The sequence below is a fragment of the Myotis yumanensis genome, unplaced genomic scaffold (genome assembly GCF_028538775.1).
Source record: "Myotis yumanensis isolate MYYU_CA2020_CCGP unplaced genomic scaffold, mMyoYum1.0.hap1 SCAF_1, whole genome shotgun sequence".
Taxonomy (NCBI): domain Eukaryota; kingdom Metazoa; phylum Chordata; class Mammalia; order Chiroptera; family Vespertilionidae; genus Myotis; species Myotis yumanensis.
This window is the reverse complement of record NW_027223752.1, coordinates 29,464,259-29,482,724: the sequence shown is the minus strand read 5'-3', so window position 1 is coordinate 29,482,724 and position 18,466 is coordinate 29,464,259. Positions and strand designations below refer to the sequence as shown.

General features: G+C 37.5%; 1 protein-coding gene across 2 annotated transcripts in view; it reads left to right on the top strand.

The window, feature by feature from the left end:
- The window catches only part of YLPM1 (YLP motif containing 1), a 68,164-nt gene extending 59,652 nt beyond the window's left edge, over positions 1 to 8,512 (top strand). Inside the window, exons 19-21 of one of the 2 annotated variants that reach the window (XM_070416595.1) lie at positions 4,108 to 4,238; positions 7,674 to 7,855; positions 8,096 to 8,512. In XM_070416595.1, the coding sequence (XP_070272696.1) occupies positions 4,108 to 4,238; positions 7,674 to 7,820 (278 nt within the window). In that variant the 3' untranslated portion in view covers positions 7,821 to 7,855; positions 8,096 to 8,512. Of the gene's footprint in view, positions 1 to 4,107; positions 4,239 to 7,673; positions 7,856 to 8,095 lie in introns of those variants that run through there. The other variant, XM_070416603.1, reaches the window with a different exon arrangement.
- Positions 8,513 to 18,466: the final 9,954 nt, after the last annotated feature.

Below are 18,466 nucleotides of genomic sequence, written 5' to 3'. Positions count from 1 at the left end.
TTGCAATTGATGTTGACCAGATCCTATGTCAAAAGATAATTCCATAACTGTAGTATTACTGTATTATTGGGATAGTTACTTTGTGTAAAATCTAGAATTTTTTCCTAATGTATGTCATGTGAAAATTGTATGTGGTTGCTGACTTATTCTTCCACTAGTCTTCCCTCTGTGGGAAATCTTAATAACCATCTATCTCCTTTTCTAAACTTTTATAGCATTTATAAGTGTTTAAATGCTATTAAATATGTAGGAAAATAATAATAATCACAATTTACTTTTAATAATAATAATGCTCTAGATCTTCTTATTTTGACATTAGATTAAGAATGTTGGAAGTTCTGTGTTTTTAGGATAACCTGTAAGACTATAAAGATCATGTCCCTCTTTTTTGGTTCTCTAAATAGTGTTTATATTTGAGGGCAAAGAGAAATCATAAAGAGACAAAGGGATTGTAAAAGCGATAAATATGTTAAATGACTATGTAACCAGAGGCCTTAAACTTGAACCCATCTATTTTCTGTTTTCCTTCCTAATTTTTAAAGAGAAAGGAAAATGGAATTTAGTAATGATTCAAGAAAATATGCTGTTGCCCAGTCCATGTGGCTCCTGTGAACTGGGAGGTCAGGGTTCGATTCCGGTTCGTTTCCTGGTGAGGGCACGTGCCCGGGTTGCAGGCTTGGTCCCCAGTGGGGAGGATGCAGGAGGCAGCTGATCAATTATTCACTCTCATCATTGATTTTTCTAATTCTCTCTCCCTCTCCCTTCCTCTCTGAAATTAATAAAAATATATTTAAAAAAAGAAAAAGAAAATATGTTATTAATCTTGGTATTGATTTCTAGAAAAAATTCTGGCCTGTCTACCATTTGCTTCTCAGAAAATACATTTTATACATTTATACAAATTCAGTCCATTTTAAAGACAAAATGTTACACAGTGAATTCCAGAAATAAATTTGTTAAATAAACCATTTCAATTAAAGGCACTGAAGATCTAGTAATGAATCTAGAAAATAAATTCTAACATATTTGCAGTTGAGTTTTTATTTATTTTTAATAAGAGTGACATTGATGTTTCATGTAATGACTTGCTTCTTGCACCACCTTGTTATCTTGAGACATAATCTACCTGTGGAGGAAGACCAATTGAGTGTGAGCATTCTTGAGAGTGCTTGCTTCTTTGAGATAGGCCCATGGAACCAACTGAAAAGAAGATTCTTCTCTAAAATATGAAGATCTTTGAGAATTAGCCTATTTATGTTGCCTTCCTTAACATAACAAATTCAGTAAATTTGATTACCAGGTATAATTTTTTCTTTTGAGTACTTTACCAACATTCTTATGTTACTCTTGGTAACTTGATAAAACTGAATGGAAACATTAAGCTTTAGCAGTGTCTCATTGAGCCAGAAGAGCTGAATTTGTAACTAGGAATTTTGATTCACAAATGAGTCAGCCAATGAGAAAATACTCATCTAAAATCTTTCAAGGAGTGTGTTAAATCTCATTGCAGACTCTTGATCTGTGTTCATTAAGTACAGCATACAGTTCAGCTTCTGTTTGAGTGTTGCAAATTAGAAGTGGTGTAATTTAAAAACATTCAGAACTGGCCTGCACTACATCTGGCCTGAGTATCATAAAGTTGTTGAAAACTGTGTCTCTTCAGTCACACCTGACTCCTTTGCATCTGAGACCCAGGCACCCTAATGCACATCAGATGCTGGAATTTAGCCTGGAAGCTACTTAAGTTCCAATGACATGATTTAGGTTTCTGCATATCAAGTCCTTTTGCTTTTCTCATCTCCGTCATTTGTCTCTGCTTATGAGTTATTATGTGTTAGCCTTCTATGTGTCAGGAAGTTTCATCTCTTCACAATTGGAGTGCAGTTATGATTTGAATAAGCACATAACCCTTCTATGGTTCACTGTAAACAAATGTTCAGGAGCATCATTTATTTGGAAAATACATAGGTGTATCTAAATTTTTTTTTGTTGCTCTATAATAATATATACTGTCTTGAAGATGTGGTAAAATTCTGTGACCAGTCAGGTTGGATATTTAAACCTTCATCTTCATATTAAACTTCATCTTTTGAAACTCAAACCTCTGAAAATCATAAGTAATGAGTGTATTGGACACCAGTTGTCTTCTGTAACTAACACCCCAGATTCCTCTCCCCTCGCCTTATGCCATACATGTGTGTTTGGGTTCCCAGGAAGCCATGTGGAAGAGATATGAACTTACTTCACCCCAAGAAAGAAACTTTAAACATGTTGTGCACGATCAGATTTCAAATTAAACATGACAAACAAGGGTGTTCAGACTAGACTACATATTCTGAACTTCCATGTTGCAAATGGAGAAGGCCTGGTCTGTAACGCCTGTCGTGTACGTAGTGTAAGAGAAAACGTTCTTGCAATTTTCACACTGTCCTGCATTGCTGCTTGGCCATGCTTATTCTTGGTATTGATTCGTGAAACTTTCCTTTGAAGTACGTTAATGTCAAAGTTGATCTTACTAAGTTTGGAAATCCTTTGGAGTTCATTTAATAAAAAGTGTATGAGAGCTTCCTACTCTTCTGGTTATACTCTACACTGTTGAACTGAGAACAGTTTTATGGTTTGTGGGACTTTATTGGTTTTCTAATACTATGTCCCTGTACAATCGAAGGGTCACTTCTTTAAGATCCTGTATAATATGGCCTGTCAGATACATGTGGATAGAGCCATTTGGTACAACATGTGATTTACAGAGGTTAAGAGACTATTTCTGTTTAACTCATCCATGTAAAATATTTCCAAAGTAATATGATAAAAATTTCCTGAGTTTTGTAAAGTGTTGTAGTTTGCCTTGCTGGTTTTTTAAATACTATTAGTTTTATGGGGGAGACGTTTAGGAAATAAAGCTTTGCCAAGTATGCAAAATCTTACTGGTTTTTGTAGCCTGTATGGTATGGTTCAGTTAGTTGTGTGTGAAACTTTTACATTTGAAGCATAAACTCACCCTCTCTCCTACCACTGCTTCCATTGTACTTTTCATATCAAGTTCTCTCCAACTTGACGCCTACCAGCTTTCTATTATATACACTCAGCACCCTTTATGGAGTCTAATGAAGTGTAAATATTGAGTGTTCTGAAGTATTTAGATTTTCCTTTATTGACCTGCTTAATAATAGTGTGTTTATGTAACCACAAATGATTCAAAAGTTTTGTGCTTCAAAGTAACTAAAATATATAACTCTTAATATTTCACATGTAGAAATCAAAATCAGTATTAACCAATAAAAAAGATCACACACACAAACAAAAGACCACACATTTTCATCATGTGTTCTTCTTGAAGACACCTAAACTTGTATCTCATCATTTTTGAATCAGCAATCCCTATCATTTAATTGATTACACTTTGGGAGCCTTGAAAAAGATTGAGGATTCAGAAAGAAAATTCAGGTCTGGTCACTTTGGCTGACTAGCCCTTTGCCTCAAAATGGTCAACAGTACTACATGGTATAACCAAAGAAAGTGGTGATTTGTGCAGTCAACTTACTCAGAAACAATAACTCATGGTGAATCTTCTCACAGAGGTCAAAATCCCAAGAAACTGTTCATCTAAAACTTTTTTTAAAACATTAGCTTGGCTCATTACGTTTTTGGTAGTACTTTTCATATGACACAGTATCACACATGATTGCAGATCAAACGGGTGGTATTAATATTGTGTTAAAGAAAAAAAGAATGGAAGAAAAAAAAATTTTTTAATCCAACTTTGCGTTTTCCTTGAACATCAGAGCTGAAGTGTTGTGTTGGGGCAGAGGGTGGGGTAGAGGACAAGAAAGCCATGAGACAAGTGCCTTTCTTGCTCTGCCCGTATTTGTTACTTAAACTAACATCATGTAATGGCTACCAGTATGAACATCAAATAAATAATGGAAATTGCACAGACCTTGATATTATCTCAGCTGAGAAGATAGTTTGGATCTTCAAGTAATGCTGCTCTCAGAAATCTGGATGTGCCCTCTGACAGTGTTCCAGCCTTCTTTTCCCTTGTTTGTGTGTCATGCGCAAACTCACACTCTTCCTTAATGCTGCGGCTCTGTGTTTGTCCCTCAGACAAGTTGGATGGCTTGAGAACTGGTACTAAAAGGAAACGTGACTGGGAGGCAATTGCCAGCAGAATGGAGGATTATCTTCAGCTCCCTGATGATTATGATACTCGTGCTTCTGAGCCTGGGAAGAAGAGGGTAAGAGACTTTGTCACTAATTGCCAACAGATAAAGGGCCCTTTTGGGCATCTGGTTTTTGAAAGTTATAAACATGAATGCTATTTTTGTTTCAATATATTTTTATTGATTTCAGAGAGGAAGGGAGAGGAAGACAGAGATAGAAACATCAACGATGAGAGGGAACCATTGATTGGCTGCCTCTTGCACGTTGGACTGAGCCAGTAACCCAGGCATGTGCCCTTGACAGGAATCGAACCTGAGACCCTGGGGTCCGCAGGCTGATTACTCTGTCCACTGAGCCAAACCGGCCAGGGCTGAATGCTATTTTTTTTATAGCAATGTAGTTTATTCTATATCATATTACACGTCAGAAAAATGAGTCAGATTTTACAAATTAGCAGCACAAAATGTACACATAACTTAAAAATGGAGAACAGAAGTGACTAGCATGTTGTCAACCTTAAAGGACTTTGGCGTGGCCCCTTGTGCCATTTTGTCATGGGGCAAAAGAGCCAGGTGCAGAGAAAAGTGTTAAAGAGAATTTATGGGACTTCTTAATGGATTAGCTGTATAGAATCCAGTAGTGGATAGAATCAGGGGTGGCTCTTCTGGTTCTGTCCATAAGAACTCCATGTATGTGGTGCCATTTACTGAATTGGAGAAAAAACTGGAAGAGCCATAAGTTTGAGAGTCAAAAGTCGTAAGTTCAGTGAGGGACCAATTAAGTTAGAAATGATAATAGGACTCAGGACTCCAAAATTTAGAAGTTCAGGTAGAGGTAAATGTTTCAAGAAGTAAAGAGTAGTCCATCATTAAATGATACAAAGAAGACAGGTACATTGGGAACAGAGAAATAGCCATTGAATTTGGCACATGAAGATCACCGATGATTGATCAATAATCAATCACATTTTCTTTGAGAATTGAAGGACAGAAGCCAGTTTGGAGCACATTGAAGAAGGAATAGGAAATGAAGAAGTACAGACAGCAAATGTAGACAACTTTTTTTTTATGTATATATTTTTATTGATTTCAGGGAGGAAGAGAAAAGGAGGGGGAGAGATAGAAACATCAGTGAAGAGAGAGAATCATTGCTCAGCTGCCTCCTGCATGTCCCCTTCAGGGATGGAGCCCACAATCCCGGGCAGGTGCCCTGACTGGGAATGGAATCATGACCTCCTGATTCATTGGTCAACCACACCCGGCCAGGCTAGAAAACTTTTTTGAAGAAGGTTTGTTATAAAGGGGAGCAGAGAAATTAAGTTGGATAGGTCTTCCACATAGATATCAAATTCAATAAAAGTGATATTTGTGAATATTCTTCAAAAAAAAGTAACAAAGCAAAAGGGATCATATTATATAGAGGCCTGGTGCACGAATTTGTGCACAGGAGGGGGCCGGGCCGGTATGGGGAGGTGGGAACTCGGGAGGTTGGGGGGGCTCGATTGGGACCCCGATTGGGCCGGTTGGCCACCATAGTGCACATCATAGCGGCCAGTTCCAGTAGTTCTGTTGTTTGGCTTTTATATATATATAGATGATCTGCTTAAGCCTTTTCCAGCGAATCTGTCTATCTTTCTATATAAGTACCTACTTAAATGGTTTCCTTGCATGCCATATTTGGTTGTACAGTCAATCATTTATCCAGTCCCTTGTTGGTAGATACTTACACTGTTTTCATTTTATTGCTAATATAAATACTATGGTGAAAGTCATGGAGTATATGTCTTGGTGTCTCTTTGAAAGTATTTCCCTAGATTTTTAGCACTAAAATTGCAAGCTCATAGAGTGAGATTTATCATTTCTGACAGAAATTGTGAGATTATTTTCCAGAAAGGTTACATCTATTTATACACCCTCGTGTCAGTAAATGCCTATTTTTCCATACTTGCCCCTGCAGTGCTGTTATCAAACTTTTCACAATCTGATAAGTGAAAAAAGGTACCTCATTTTACATTTCTTTACATAAGAATGAGGTTGGGTATCATTTCTTTATACATCATTGCTTTTTTATGAATTTCCTCAGTACTTTACTAGTGAAAGAACACTTATTGTAAGAGAATAAAACTTCATTATGGTAGATGCCATTACAGAGAACTCCAGGTTTTGAAGCTCTTTCACATACTTCATAGTCCCTATCCCCTGCCCCAACCCACCCCCTTTGTCTACGTAGCTTGAGGAGTTGGGGAAGGGAGATCTGATTAATGGCCTTCTTTATGTGCTCAGCTCCACCCAGGAACTACTTGTATTGACACCTCTTATTCCACGTTTAAGGTTGGGGCAACAGAATAAAAATAACTTCTTGGGAATGATAATTTGGTGTAGTTCTGGTAACAAATAATCTCAAATGAGAAATATTTTTTTCTATTTTTCTTTAAAGTGGCTCCACTTGAACTCCACCCCTGCCTCACACCCTCATTTCAAATAGTTCTAACTCCCAAACCACTCATCAAAATCAACATCAGAGCACCAGGAGATCTTACAGGTAGCAAGGAATACAGAATTCATTGTTCATTCCTTTCCTGGGCTCTCTTGATTTCTATAACTCAGCTTTTTACAAATACCAGGCAGGTTCCTGGGATTAACTTCCACTATAAGAAAAGATCATTTAGTAGAATTGACCACATTAGGATTTTACCAAAATGGTAAGGTTTTAAAATGTAATTTATTTTTTTAAAGTTTCTCTTGCTTAATTGGGTATAAAATGGTAGCTCAAGTGGACTTTCAGTTTATTTCTTTGATGACGGCGGAAGATGAACATATCCCTTATTTTATTTGCTGAACTCACTCATTTTAGAAATATTTTTAGTGACAGTGGATGAAATATACGTACCTCCAAATTTTCAATGTTAACATTTTTCTGTTAATAGTTAAGATAAATGGCCAAAAAATTGAGACTGTAAATCTCAATAACAGTACCTCTAGGAGGGACACTGACATTTAAGAAGCCATTTCTAGCTGAAAGTCATTATTCTATAGGCACTGCCCAGAGATGCCACAGAAGAGTAGACAGAGCTAGCTTCAGAGGAACCTGTGTGCTTGATTTTATTCTGTAGGGGAAGGATTCAAAACATGAGAGTTACAACTGTGTCTTTTAAGGAGAGCACTCTAGCAGAATGGATTGAGGGAGTGAGAATGCAGGTTAGTGCTTGCTTTAGGTTAAACAAAAAACAACAACAACAGGTCAGTAAATGAGTTACAGGAGTTGGAAGGAACAGGACTGAGCTGAAAGCTGAACTGTTTGGGAGCTGCAATGGTGAGGACTTGGTGATTAACTAGAGAGTTCTTTCTGTAACATAAGAATTTGCCTTTTTCCAATTCTTCCAGTTAATTTCTAATTTTTTTAACTGGCTTCATGTTAGTTGTCCTATCTCTTAAAATACCCAGAGATGGGAAAGGCCTTTTGCATATTTATTTTTCCTAAAGCCCAGCCTAATGCTGTGTTCTTTCCAGGTGAGATGGGCAGACCTGGAGGAAAAGAAGGACGCAGATAGGAAAAGGGCCATAGGTTTTGTGGTCGGACAGACTGATTGGGAGAAGATCACAGATGAAAGTGGTCACCTGGCTGAAAAAGCCCTCAATCGAACCAAATATATATGAGACTTTGTTTCCAAACGAAGTCATTGTTCCTTAAGGTAAGGATACATAGTCATACAAGTCCTGCTGTGTGGTTGATGAAGGGTTTGAGATAAAGTAGACAGCATGCTTTGTTAAAAATGCTTCTGTATTGAGTAAGTATATTCCAGCTACCAACATTTATAAAACGTTATTCTAAAAGGAAGTATGCATTCTGTAGATTTGTGAAGGAGTGGAGCACTGAAATACTAAGGTCTACTGAATTTCCCTGGCGTGACAGCCTTTTCTTTTCCTTCCAGATGGTTCGCTTTGAGGTGATCTGAAGCCAAGGCTTCCTGGAGCTTCGTTGTGTGTCACCTTGCTTCCACGGTTCAGTTTTTGTTTTGTTTCTACTGCTTTAGTTTTTTAAAGTTCTTCAGTGTCCCCAAGAGGTATTAGGATCTTGCTGTACCTAAGCAAGATATTAATTTTTTAAATAAACTATTGGGGAGGGTGGGAGTAATAGCTTAACTGCTGGAAGCAGGTGGGGATCTGCTGGAGGATTCTGACAGAAAATATTTTCTCCACTGTACAATGTCACGGACTATCTCTATCATTGTTGCTTTGTGGCTGTTTTTGTTTTTTACTGTATGTAACTGGTAGCTGATTGTACTAGGATTAAAAACAATAAACTTTCATGATAAAGCCAATGAGATTCATGGGCTGTACAGCATGGGTCCCTTTCTCTTGTCTTCTTAATTTTATGTTTATTGCTTTTTTAAATGGTGTGTTCCAATTACATGCTAGCCAAACATCCCCAAACCTCTTCCGCATTGAATATTAAATAGCTCAATGATTCCATGGTACATGCTGTAACACAAGGCTCAGTGATGTTCAAAACACTCACCTTTGTTTTATTGCTGGTTTTTTTATCTGAATATCGCAAAGACCAGTACAGACAATTTCAAATAGTCACCTGTTCCCTGGAGTACATCTGTTCTGTCACATGATGTCTTATTATTTTAGTTTTTGATCCTCTCTTTGTCCCTCCCTGTTTCCTGCTCTCCCTCTTTTTACTTTCTCCCTTGATGCTGTTATGTTTTTATTTTCCTTGCTCTGACTTTGACACCTGGTGGCCAGAACTAATGTACTCCATGGAACTCAGGAGCCTATTGCCTTACTGCTAAACTTGAATTGTTGATTTTTTAATCAAAGTTGCAGGGAAGGAGTATGGAGATGCAGAGCCCTCTGGCAGGCAGCCTTTAAGCCTGTCAAGTTTTCAGGTTCCTGCCAGATTGCTCGTGATTGGGAAGCAGGGCCTTCACAGATTCCTCTCTTGTGGATAGTACCAGGAGGAACCTAGAACATGCAGACCTAACAAACAAATAGCTTGTATAAAAATAGGAAAGAAGATCTTTTTCCTTTTTCATTCTGCAAAGAAAAAATGTCATTTTCTAGATGAGAGGAGACACAGAAGAGCTTTCTTCCTCAAACACCATTTCTGCTTTGTAATCCAATTCAGCAAGTCATAAATCTGTTCACAAAAGGGCTTGAATATTTTTAAATGCTCACTTTTGGACTACAGGCAAAAACCTTAGTTTTATGACCTATATTAAATACTGTGTGTATAGAGATCATATTTATTAGTATTTGAATAGTATCATTTTCGGTTCAAGAACTTGAAATTAAAGTACTGAAGACTAATTCAGTGGGAACTCCAGACAACTTTCTGTACTTTTATCCTCCCTGAAATTCTGAATGTTTACATATAAGAGGCGTTAAGTTCATTAACAAGTCAATATTGAATGTACAAATTGCTACATTAAATAGCTCCCCCCCAAAAAGTAACAAAAACAAAAAAAACCCTCCCACTGTTAGTAATGTTTAACAAGCTACTTAGGTTGCTTTTGGCCAACAATACATGTGTATGTACTGATCTTTCTCAGCCGCCTTTATTGTGTTTGGTGAAGGTACATCACCGGGTAACCAGTAGAATTATTGTTTGTAAAAAGACCACAAAATGTGTTCTCTAGTTCAGAAGAAAACAGAGGCATATATGTTCTTATAGAGAATGTTTTACTTTCAGTCGTCGGAACCTTTTAGTATTTTGGCTGGCAGTGTTCAGAATGCCAATGAAATAAGAAGTGGTACTCTCCCATGAATCACTTTAAATTCAACATGTTTTTGCCTTGCAGCGATGGCTTCATGTCTATGATCTTTTGTCAAGAGGGGCTGGGGAAGAGTGAACAGAATCAGAAATGGTCTCTGCCAGTTTTTGGAAGATAAGGATTAAAATGGCCGTAGGGCCCAGCAGGCAGGGCTCAAAAATTTTATCAATTGCTTCATCTGTATTTCAGTGGTTGAATGTCAACCTATGAACCAAGAGTCACAGTTTGATTCCTGATGAGGGCACATGCCCGGGTTGCAGGCTTTATCCCCAGTGTGGGGCATGCAAGAGGTAGCTGATTGATGATTCTCATCATTGATGTTTCTCTCTCCCTCTCACTTCTTCTCTGAAAGCAATAAAAATATATTAACAAACAAGTAAAATGGCCTTAGGGAATGAACATAGAATGTTGCCTACTTTAAGATACTGGTATAGCAAATAATTTCAATGAAAGGAGATTAATGAAGAAATATTAGGCACCAAAAGGAATGAAACAGAGACTGTCATTTAATACTTAACGTTGCTAGTCCTATATGAGACTGTTAAGAAATTCTTTAATTTGCATTATCACTAGAAGCAGAATAGAATAGAAAGTCCAAGAATATTTTGGAGAAATTTGGTGTAGGTAGGAAATGCCTTGGTAGCACAAGTATTTTAAATTTATTAAGAGATGTTCTTGGGATACAGAAGACCAAACTTGGGGTTTGTTTATTTGTGAGCATTTTACTGTTATTTTTATTAGCATTGTTTTTCTTATCATCTCAGAAAACTGCTTGATGCCGTTTTTAAAATTTATATTTTAATCCTTTTAAGTTTATTTAAAATTTTGTGGGGTTTGTGTCTTAATACAAAATTGGCTGATTTGGGGGCAAGTTCCTGATATCTTTAATGTTTCAGATCTTCTAAACTAAATGTAAATCCTCTCACTTCAAACTCCCTGTGAAAGTAACTTGGTAGATGAGATGCGGAGACTTTTCTATTTGGGAATCATTTATTTAGGGTTAAGTTGACATGGTCAAAATATGTTGTGACTGAACACAGAGATCAAAAGCTATCAATAATATACAGTAGTCTGTTGATGCTTACTTGATTCACATAATTTTCTAGAAGTTTTAACTTGATTCAGATATCAGTAACTAAGTCAGAAGTTCATTGACAAAGATGAAATCTTAAATTTTCTAGGTGGATTTATTTCTCTAGTGAAAGAATTCTAAGAGTTGCTTGGGCAAACCAAGATAAATGCCTTTTCATCTGGAGACCAAGCATGAACTCTGAATTGGGTTGACTAAAAAGTTCAACCTAGCTTAACTTACTTTGGAGGCTACTCAGCTTTTTGTTAAGTATTATATCTTCCTAACTATGCAGATTTGCAGGTACAGTAGGTCCTCGGGTTACAACGGAGATTTGTTCCTACGGCGCAACGTAACTCGATGTTCGCCATAAGTGGGAACCCACCTACATAAGCACCTACGTCACTCACATGGAGCACATACACAGCAGTAATGAAGTGAAACAGCAAAAAAAATTTAAAAGGTAACAATTCCTGACCTTTACTTATGGTAAATAAATAATAAAAAACATAAAGCACATATGTACATACGTCGAAATGACGGAATTTTTTTTTTTTTTAATAAATGGAGATGGCGATGTAACCACGAAACAATCTACGTCAAGTCTGACGTAACCCAATGACTGCCTGTAGTTTGGTAATAATAGGTGTCTACTGCCTGGCATACTACTAGGATTGTAAAAAGCAACAGGCTGTCACAGTTTTTTGTTTGTTTTTTGGTCTTAACAATCATTCAAATAATGTATAGAACATTACCATTCTCATTTCTTCCCTCCCCCTTCTCTTTTCCTTTCTAACCCCCTCCCCCTTTTCACTTTTCTTTCTAATTTTTCCAAAGGTACCTTCCTATTAGGAGTTTTACTGAAAATTTTATCAATTGCTTCATCCGTATTTCTATTCTTTTATGGCATGGGATATATATTGTGAGGGTGTCTTTCACTACAGTTTCATCACGTGTAGGTTTGTGTGTCCACCCCCATCTTCCTCCCACCCTCCACCCCCATCTCTGACTTGGCATCTAGTAATATGTTCTCCATTTCTGTAATTTTATAATTTAAAGACTTACATAAATGAAATCAAATAGTATTTAATACTTTGGTCTTGGCTTTTTGGCTTTATTCACTTGGCGTAATTCCCTTGACATTCATTCAAGTTGTTATATGTATTAATTGTTCCTTTTTGTTCTTCCCATAATTTAATATACCTGGTCTCTACTGATGAGTATTCATGTTCTCTTTTGCTCTTATAAATTGTGAATTTCATGTATTGTCATCACTCTGCAACTTCCTATACTTGTCTAATTTCTGTCAATGAAGGAACACAACTAATGGCATCCTGTACATATACTGCGCGTGTTCTGTATGATGTACTGTTTCCTCAACTCTCCCTATAGCTTCCTGTTTCCATCCTTTAAAAATGATAACTATATTAAGGCCCAGCTCTCATGATACCTTCTCCCTAAAGCTGTTTCTGATTTTCCTCTCTTGCTCCCTCTTTCCAGTTCTTACAGAGCTTTGCCTGTATTTGTCCTTGATCTTAATTTGCATTCCTAGTAGAGTAACTTATATGCCTGCCTAGTCTACCTTCCCCATCCCTTCCCACTCTTAAATACAAGCTCCCAGATATCTGTTATGTACATTTGATGCTCAACAAGCTTATTTAGAATTGATGATGTGGTAAATTTAAATATAGGTTAATACATGTGTAATTTACAAAACTCCAACTCCTGTGTTTGCTTTTTCACTGCCTCTATCTTTCAGTTGGTGGCATATCCACAAGTATTATATAAACTGGACATCACAAATTGAAATGCTTGCTATGAACAGGAAGATGTAATTGGGAGAATTGGCCAATAGTTTCATAACAGCATGTAATATTCCTTCATCAGAAGCATACTTTGCTTGCAAATTAGACATGTAAAATATTCTTTATTCTATGGAAAAATACCCTCTTTCCCATTTTCCTTGAAACATTTTGACAATCTGTGTATCTTTAGTTTTCCCACTTTGGGTAGAGCTAAAGTACAAGTATCAATTTTCTAATTGACACTACTACTAGTATAAGCAAAATAACAGCAGAAGCAGAATGATAATGGCAACTGACTCTCAAGCTCAGTGTTAGGGAGCAATGGGGCATGGTAGGGTTTGAGGTGATGCAGAGTGCTTGCCCTATCTCAATGAGACAGTTCTTCTCCAGCCAGAGGTTGCCATAAGCAAAGTAGACCCAGTGTTACCAACTGAGGATAAAGTGGAAATCTGAGTTTTTATGTGAAATGGTCTTTTCAAAATACTATGGGGACAATATAGTAAAGGCAAAACAAATCACATCTGGAGGCCACACAGTACCTACAGGCCGTCATTGTGGGACTCTGGCATATACCATGAAGGATATACCATAACAATTCTGAAAGACAATTGTTGCAAAGATATCTATAGGAGAGGAGACACCCAGTTATATAGATTGTAAGTACGTTGACTAGCACCTTTCAATTGATATTTTGGAATGAGCAATTCTGTTTTCATTGAGTGAGATGGCAAAACATATATAATATGCAGATGTTGAATTTGCAGTGGGTTGGTTGGTTTGTTTTGTTAATCCTCACCCAAGGATATTTTTTCATTGGTTTTTAGAGAGAGTGAAGGGAGAGGAAAAGACAGAGAGAGAAACATCAATGTGACTCTCACATAGGTTGGTTGCCTCCTGCACATGCCCCTGCTCTGCTGCAAGCTATGTGCCCTTGACTGGAATTGATCCTGGGACCCTATAGTGCTGTGGCCAATTCTCTATCCACTAAGCAAAACTGGCTAGAGCTGCAGTGGGTTTATTTTTGTCCATTGCTTGCTTTTAAATGGAAGCATATACATTACTCCCTCTTTGGGTAACATCCATTTATCAAGATGCAGGTAAGCACCTAGTGTGTGCTCAAGTAAATAGTGGCCACACACCTATCCCAGAGGAAGAAGACGGCAAGAATTCCCTCCGGTAAAGTAGAGCAGCTGAACAGCCACACCTGGATGTGAACTTGACCAGAATATCCTGCTCTTGACTCTCCATTGCTTTCTACTAATTTCCACCGGGGGAAAAGGGTGTGTGTCATTTTTCTGTTGGTGCCTGTGTCAAGGTGGGTATACCTTTGCTGTGTTTGGTTTCTTAAAGTACTTTTTGGGCATTACCTTTTCTCAATTCATTTCAGCCATAAAATATGAATTCATACTTATTTATGAAATGTAAATACTACAAATAATATTAACATACACCCCTCCATTAAGCAATAGACATCTTAAAACCTTAGAGGTGATTGCTATTACCGTTTTGGAATGTGGCTTTGCAAACCTTTTTTGTGCATTTATAAAACATATATATCTATGAGGATATAGTTTTACTGTTTATCACGAGTGATAGTCTTTACATGTTCTGCAGATCCACTATGTCGTGTGTGTGTGTGTGTGTGTGTGTGTGTACATACTCATATATGTGTATATATTCCATGATATGTACCTAACCTAGGTTATTTTTCCTTATTTTGGACAGTTTTACAGTGTTATAATAATGTTCCATTGAACATCCTTGTAAATGTCCCTTTTAGGCATGTTCTCAAGTTTTCTGGGGAAAATACAGAAAAAATTGAATTACTGGGCTATAAGGGAAGCAAGTCCTTTTATGTCTTAATATCCACATGTGTGTTATAGAGAGAGTCCTAATGTCCACGGTATGAAGAATTCTTATATTTTAAAATTCCAGTTTTATATGATGCTCTCATTTGAATTGTGCTCTTTAAATCAACTGGAATTGATATGGATAAGCAAACTAAGTTCTAAATATTAGCCATAGTTCAAACCTAATAAGCTTATGGGAATAGGTGCTGTGTTTCAATGATAGGGAAATTAAATTGCCAATTGAGGAGATAATCTCCCTTAATCATGAAGTTCTTTTTCTCAAGTTTTTCTCTGATCCTTTTGGAATTTTGACAGCTGGATACACAGGTGCTATGAATATATGTTTTCACATCACACATTTTTAATACTAGTTTAAGTAATTGTGAAAATAAAGGTCTTAATACTGTACCCTTGTTTGTTGAGAAAAAGTTTAGTGAAGTCTGGAATACCCACTTTTCTTGAGAGGATCTAGTTCATTTATTAAACCTTTTAAAGAATATTCTTTACACAGATAACTATTATCAGAAGTGAAAGATGGGGACATCACTACAGATCCCATGGATATTAAAAGGATAACAAAGGAACAACTCTTTGCCCACAAATTTGATAACGTAGTTGAAATGGACCAATTTCTTGAAAGTCATGTCTTCCAAACACAAGAAAAAATAAACAACTTGAAGAAATTGAATTAATAATTATTAACCTTCCAAAAGAAAGCATCAGGCCCAGATGGGTTCTACCAAGCATTTAAGAAAGAAATTATACCAATTATCTGTGATCTCTTTCAGAAGATAGAAGCAGAGGGAATTCTTCCTAACTCAACTATGAAGAAAGCATTATCCTAATATCAAAACCAAAGACATTACAAGAAAAGAAAACTACAGACGACAGATCTCATGAACCAAATGCAAAAATTCTCAACAAAATATTAGCAAATTGAATCCAACAATGTATAAAAAGAATTATACACCATAACCAAGTGTATTTATCCCAGGTATGCAAGGCTGGTTCAACATTCAAAAATCAGTTATTGCATGGATGGACCTGGAGAGTATTATGCTAAGCGAAATAAGCCAGTCAGAGAAAGAAAAGTACACATGATCTCACTCATGTGGAATCTAATGAACAACATAAACTGCTGAACAAAAATAGATCCAAAGACATAGAAGCACCGAACAGATTTTCAAACCTCAGAGGGAAAGCAGAGGAGGGTGAGCCGGTGGGAAGAGATCAACCAATGAACTTGTATGCATAATATGCATAACCCAAGAACAAAGACAGTAGGGTGGTGAAGGCCTGGGGTGGGGGGCTGGGAGAGGTCAATGGGGGAAAAAGAGGACATATGTAATACTTTCAATACAAATGTGTTGTGTGTGTTTTTTTAAAAATCAGTTAATGTAATCTACCACATCAGGCTAACAAAGAAAAAGCTTACGTACTCTGGAGGAGATAATCACCAACCCACGTGCATGAAAGAACAGAGGAAGAAGATAATCAGCACTAATGATCACAAAATGAAAAGAACCAGAAAATAGACTAGGTTATTTTTCATTAAAGACTAAGCTTTGTCTTTATGGAAATGAAATCCTGAACATAATTTTTAGATGTTGGAACAAAACCAGGTTTGTATCAGCATGCTTCCCTCCATATCCACCCCATCGAAAACAACCAGCCTCTTGTAACAAATGGAACGACTACAGAAATGTTTTGACAAACATAGCGTCATGTTTTAGCAAGCAACTAACAAATAGCAATATCAGTTGTGTTAAATAAACACGTCAACATAGGACTATGATAGAGTAAACGAAGGAATTCATAGAGTTTATAGCACAAGGCATTTTTTAAAGTTGGGTGTTACCTCTCAGTAAAACACTAACATCAACTTAAAGCTAGGTTTTATGCTGTCATGTCATAGCTCTTAGTGCATGCTACTTCATGAAATATAATGAAAAGGAAATTCAGAATGTTTTATTTTTAATTGATTTTAGAGAGGAAGGGAGAGAGAAACATTAATTGGTTGCCTCCCACACGTGCTAGGATGAGGTATCGAACCCACAACCTGGGTACGTGCCCTGACCGGGAATCAAACCCGCCCCCTTTTGGTATATGGGACGATGCTCCAACCCACCGAGCGATACCAGCCAGGGCCAGAATAAGTTTTATATCAGTAATGTCACACATCAGTGCCATTCTTAAGGTAATAAATTATTCATTTTCACTGTAAACAGTACAAATTCGTAGCCTTGCTAACAGTTTATGACTGCTGAGTAATAATATGTCTAATATTTACTGAGCACACGCTGTGCATTAGGAATAAGAGAGTAAGCAACTTGCAGAGATCCAAGGTGCTTGAATTGAACTGTTATAGGCACCTCTCACCGACACCAGAGAGGTGTTACCAGACAGCCCAGAGTCAGTGGGAGAGGGCTGTCCCCAACCTCAATCCTTGTCTTCTCATACAAATGAATTTATACGAGAGAACTTGACTGCGTTGTGGAAAGCCAATTTATTAAAGCAATTAAAGCATGCGCCTTTATTGAAAAAGCAAAGAAAGCAAGCAAACCTATACATCTGGCTTATGAAGCACAGACAAGCTCTCAGCTAATCTGAAGAGCAGGTTGGGTGGGAGTCCAAGGCGTTATATACCCTCCTGTCTGTAGGTCTCAAAATTCCTCTGCTGAATATTTGGTACAGATTAATTCTCAAGGTCCCTTTTTTCTTTGTTGTGGCCTTTCCAGAAAATCATGAGAAGTACCTGGCAACTTTCTCTTGCCAAGCCTTGAGACTGCTGGCTTCTCTGCTCAGGGAGTAAAACTGCCCTTTTTTCCTTTCCCCTTCCTCCCTTTCTGTATTCTCTCATTACGGAGGTTTTTTTTAACCATTTGTTCTAGGGTCCTTGGCTGGGGGATTTTGGCTTTGTTTTAACTTTCCTATCTCAGTTTTCCTATTCCTGTGCCCTGGCATCCTGTAACACAGTGGTTCTCAACCTTCCTAATGCCGCGACCCTTTAAAACAGTTCCTCATGTTGTGGTGACCCCCAACCATAAAATTATTTTCGTTGCTACTTCATAACTGTAATTTTGCTACTGTTATGAATCGTAATGTAAATATGATATGCAGGATGTATTTTCATTGTTACAAATTGAACATAATTAAAGCATAGTGATTAATCACAAAAACAATATGTAATTATATATGTGTTTTCCGATGGTCTTAGGCGACCCCTGTGAAAGGGTCATTCAACCCCCAAAGGGGTCGAGACCCACAGGTTAGAACCGCTGCTGTAACAGAACCAGGATGAAAACATGTTCTCCAGGGTTCATGCACCTAACCACAGTAATCTACTTAGGAAAGGTGTTGGTTGCAGAGAAAGTGAAGGGGTGAGAGTGCAGGCAGCAAATCAGATAACAGGCTAAAGAGATGACTGAGCACAGAGACACATTCTTGCCTAAGGCTACATTTCCAGGCCAGAAGCAGTGTTCGAGGAGATAGGACTCTGAACTGCAGAAATCAGTATATATGGGGAGAGAAAGGGTTTTCTAAGGGAAGATTAGGACATGACATTTGTTTGAGGGTTGACTCTGGTGAATTTGGAAATGACAAAACAAAAGTTTGTGAGCCTGAAGGAGAGGGATTGTGAGAAACAACATAACCCCAGGAGACTCTTGGTGAAAGAGAAGGCAGACTCCTCAGTGAGTAGATGGACATGTGAAAGGACATGTGAAACTGGGGAGGTTTGGGGCAGATGTCCCTCTGCTGTTTCCATTTCGGCAGACATTTCCTTCCTCTTGAGGCTAAC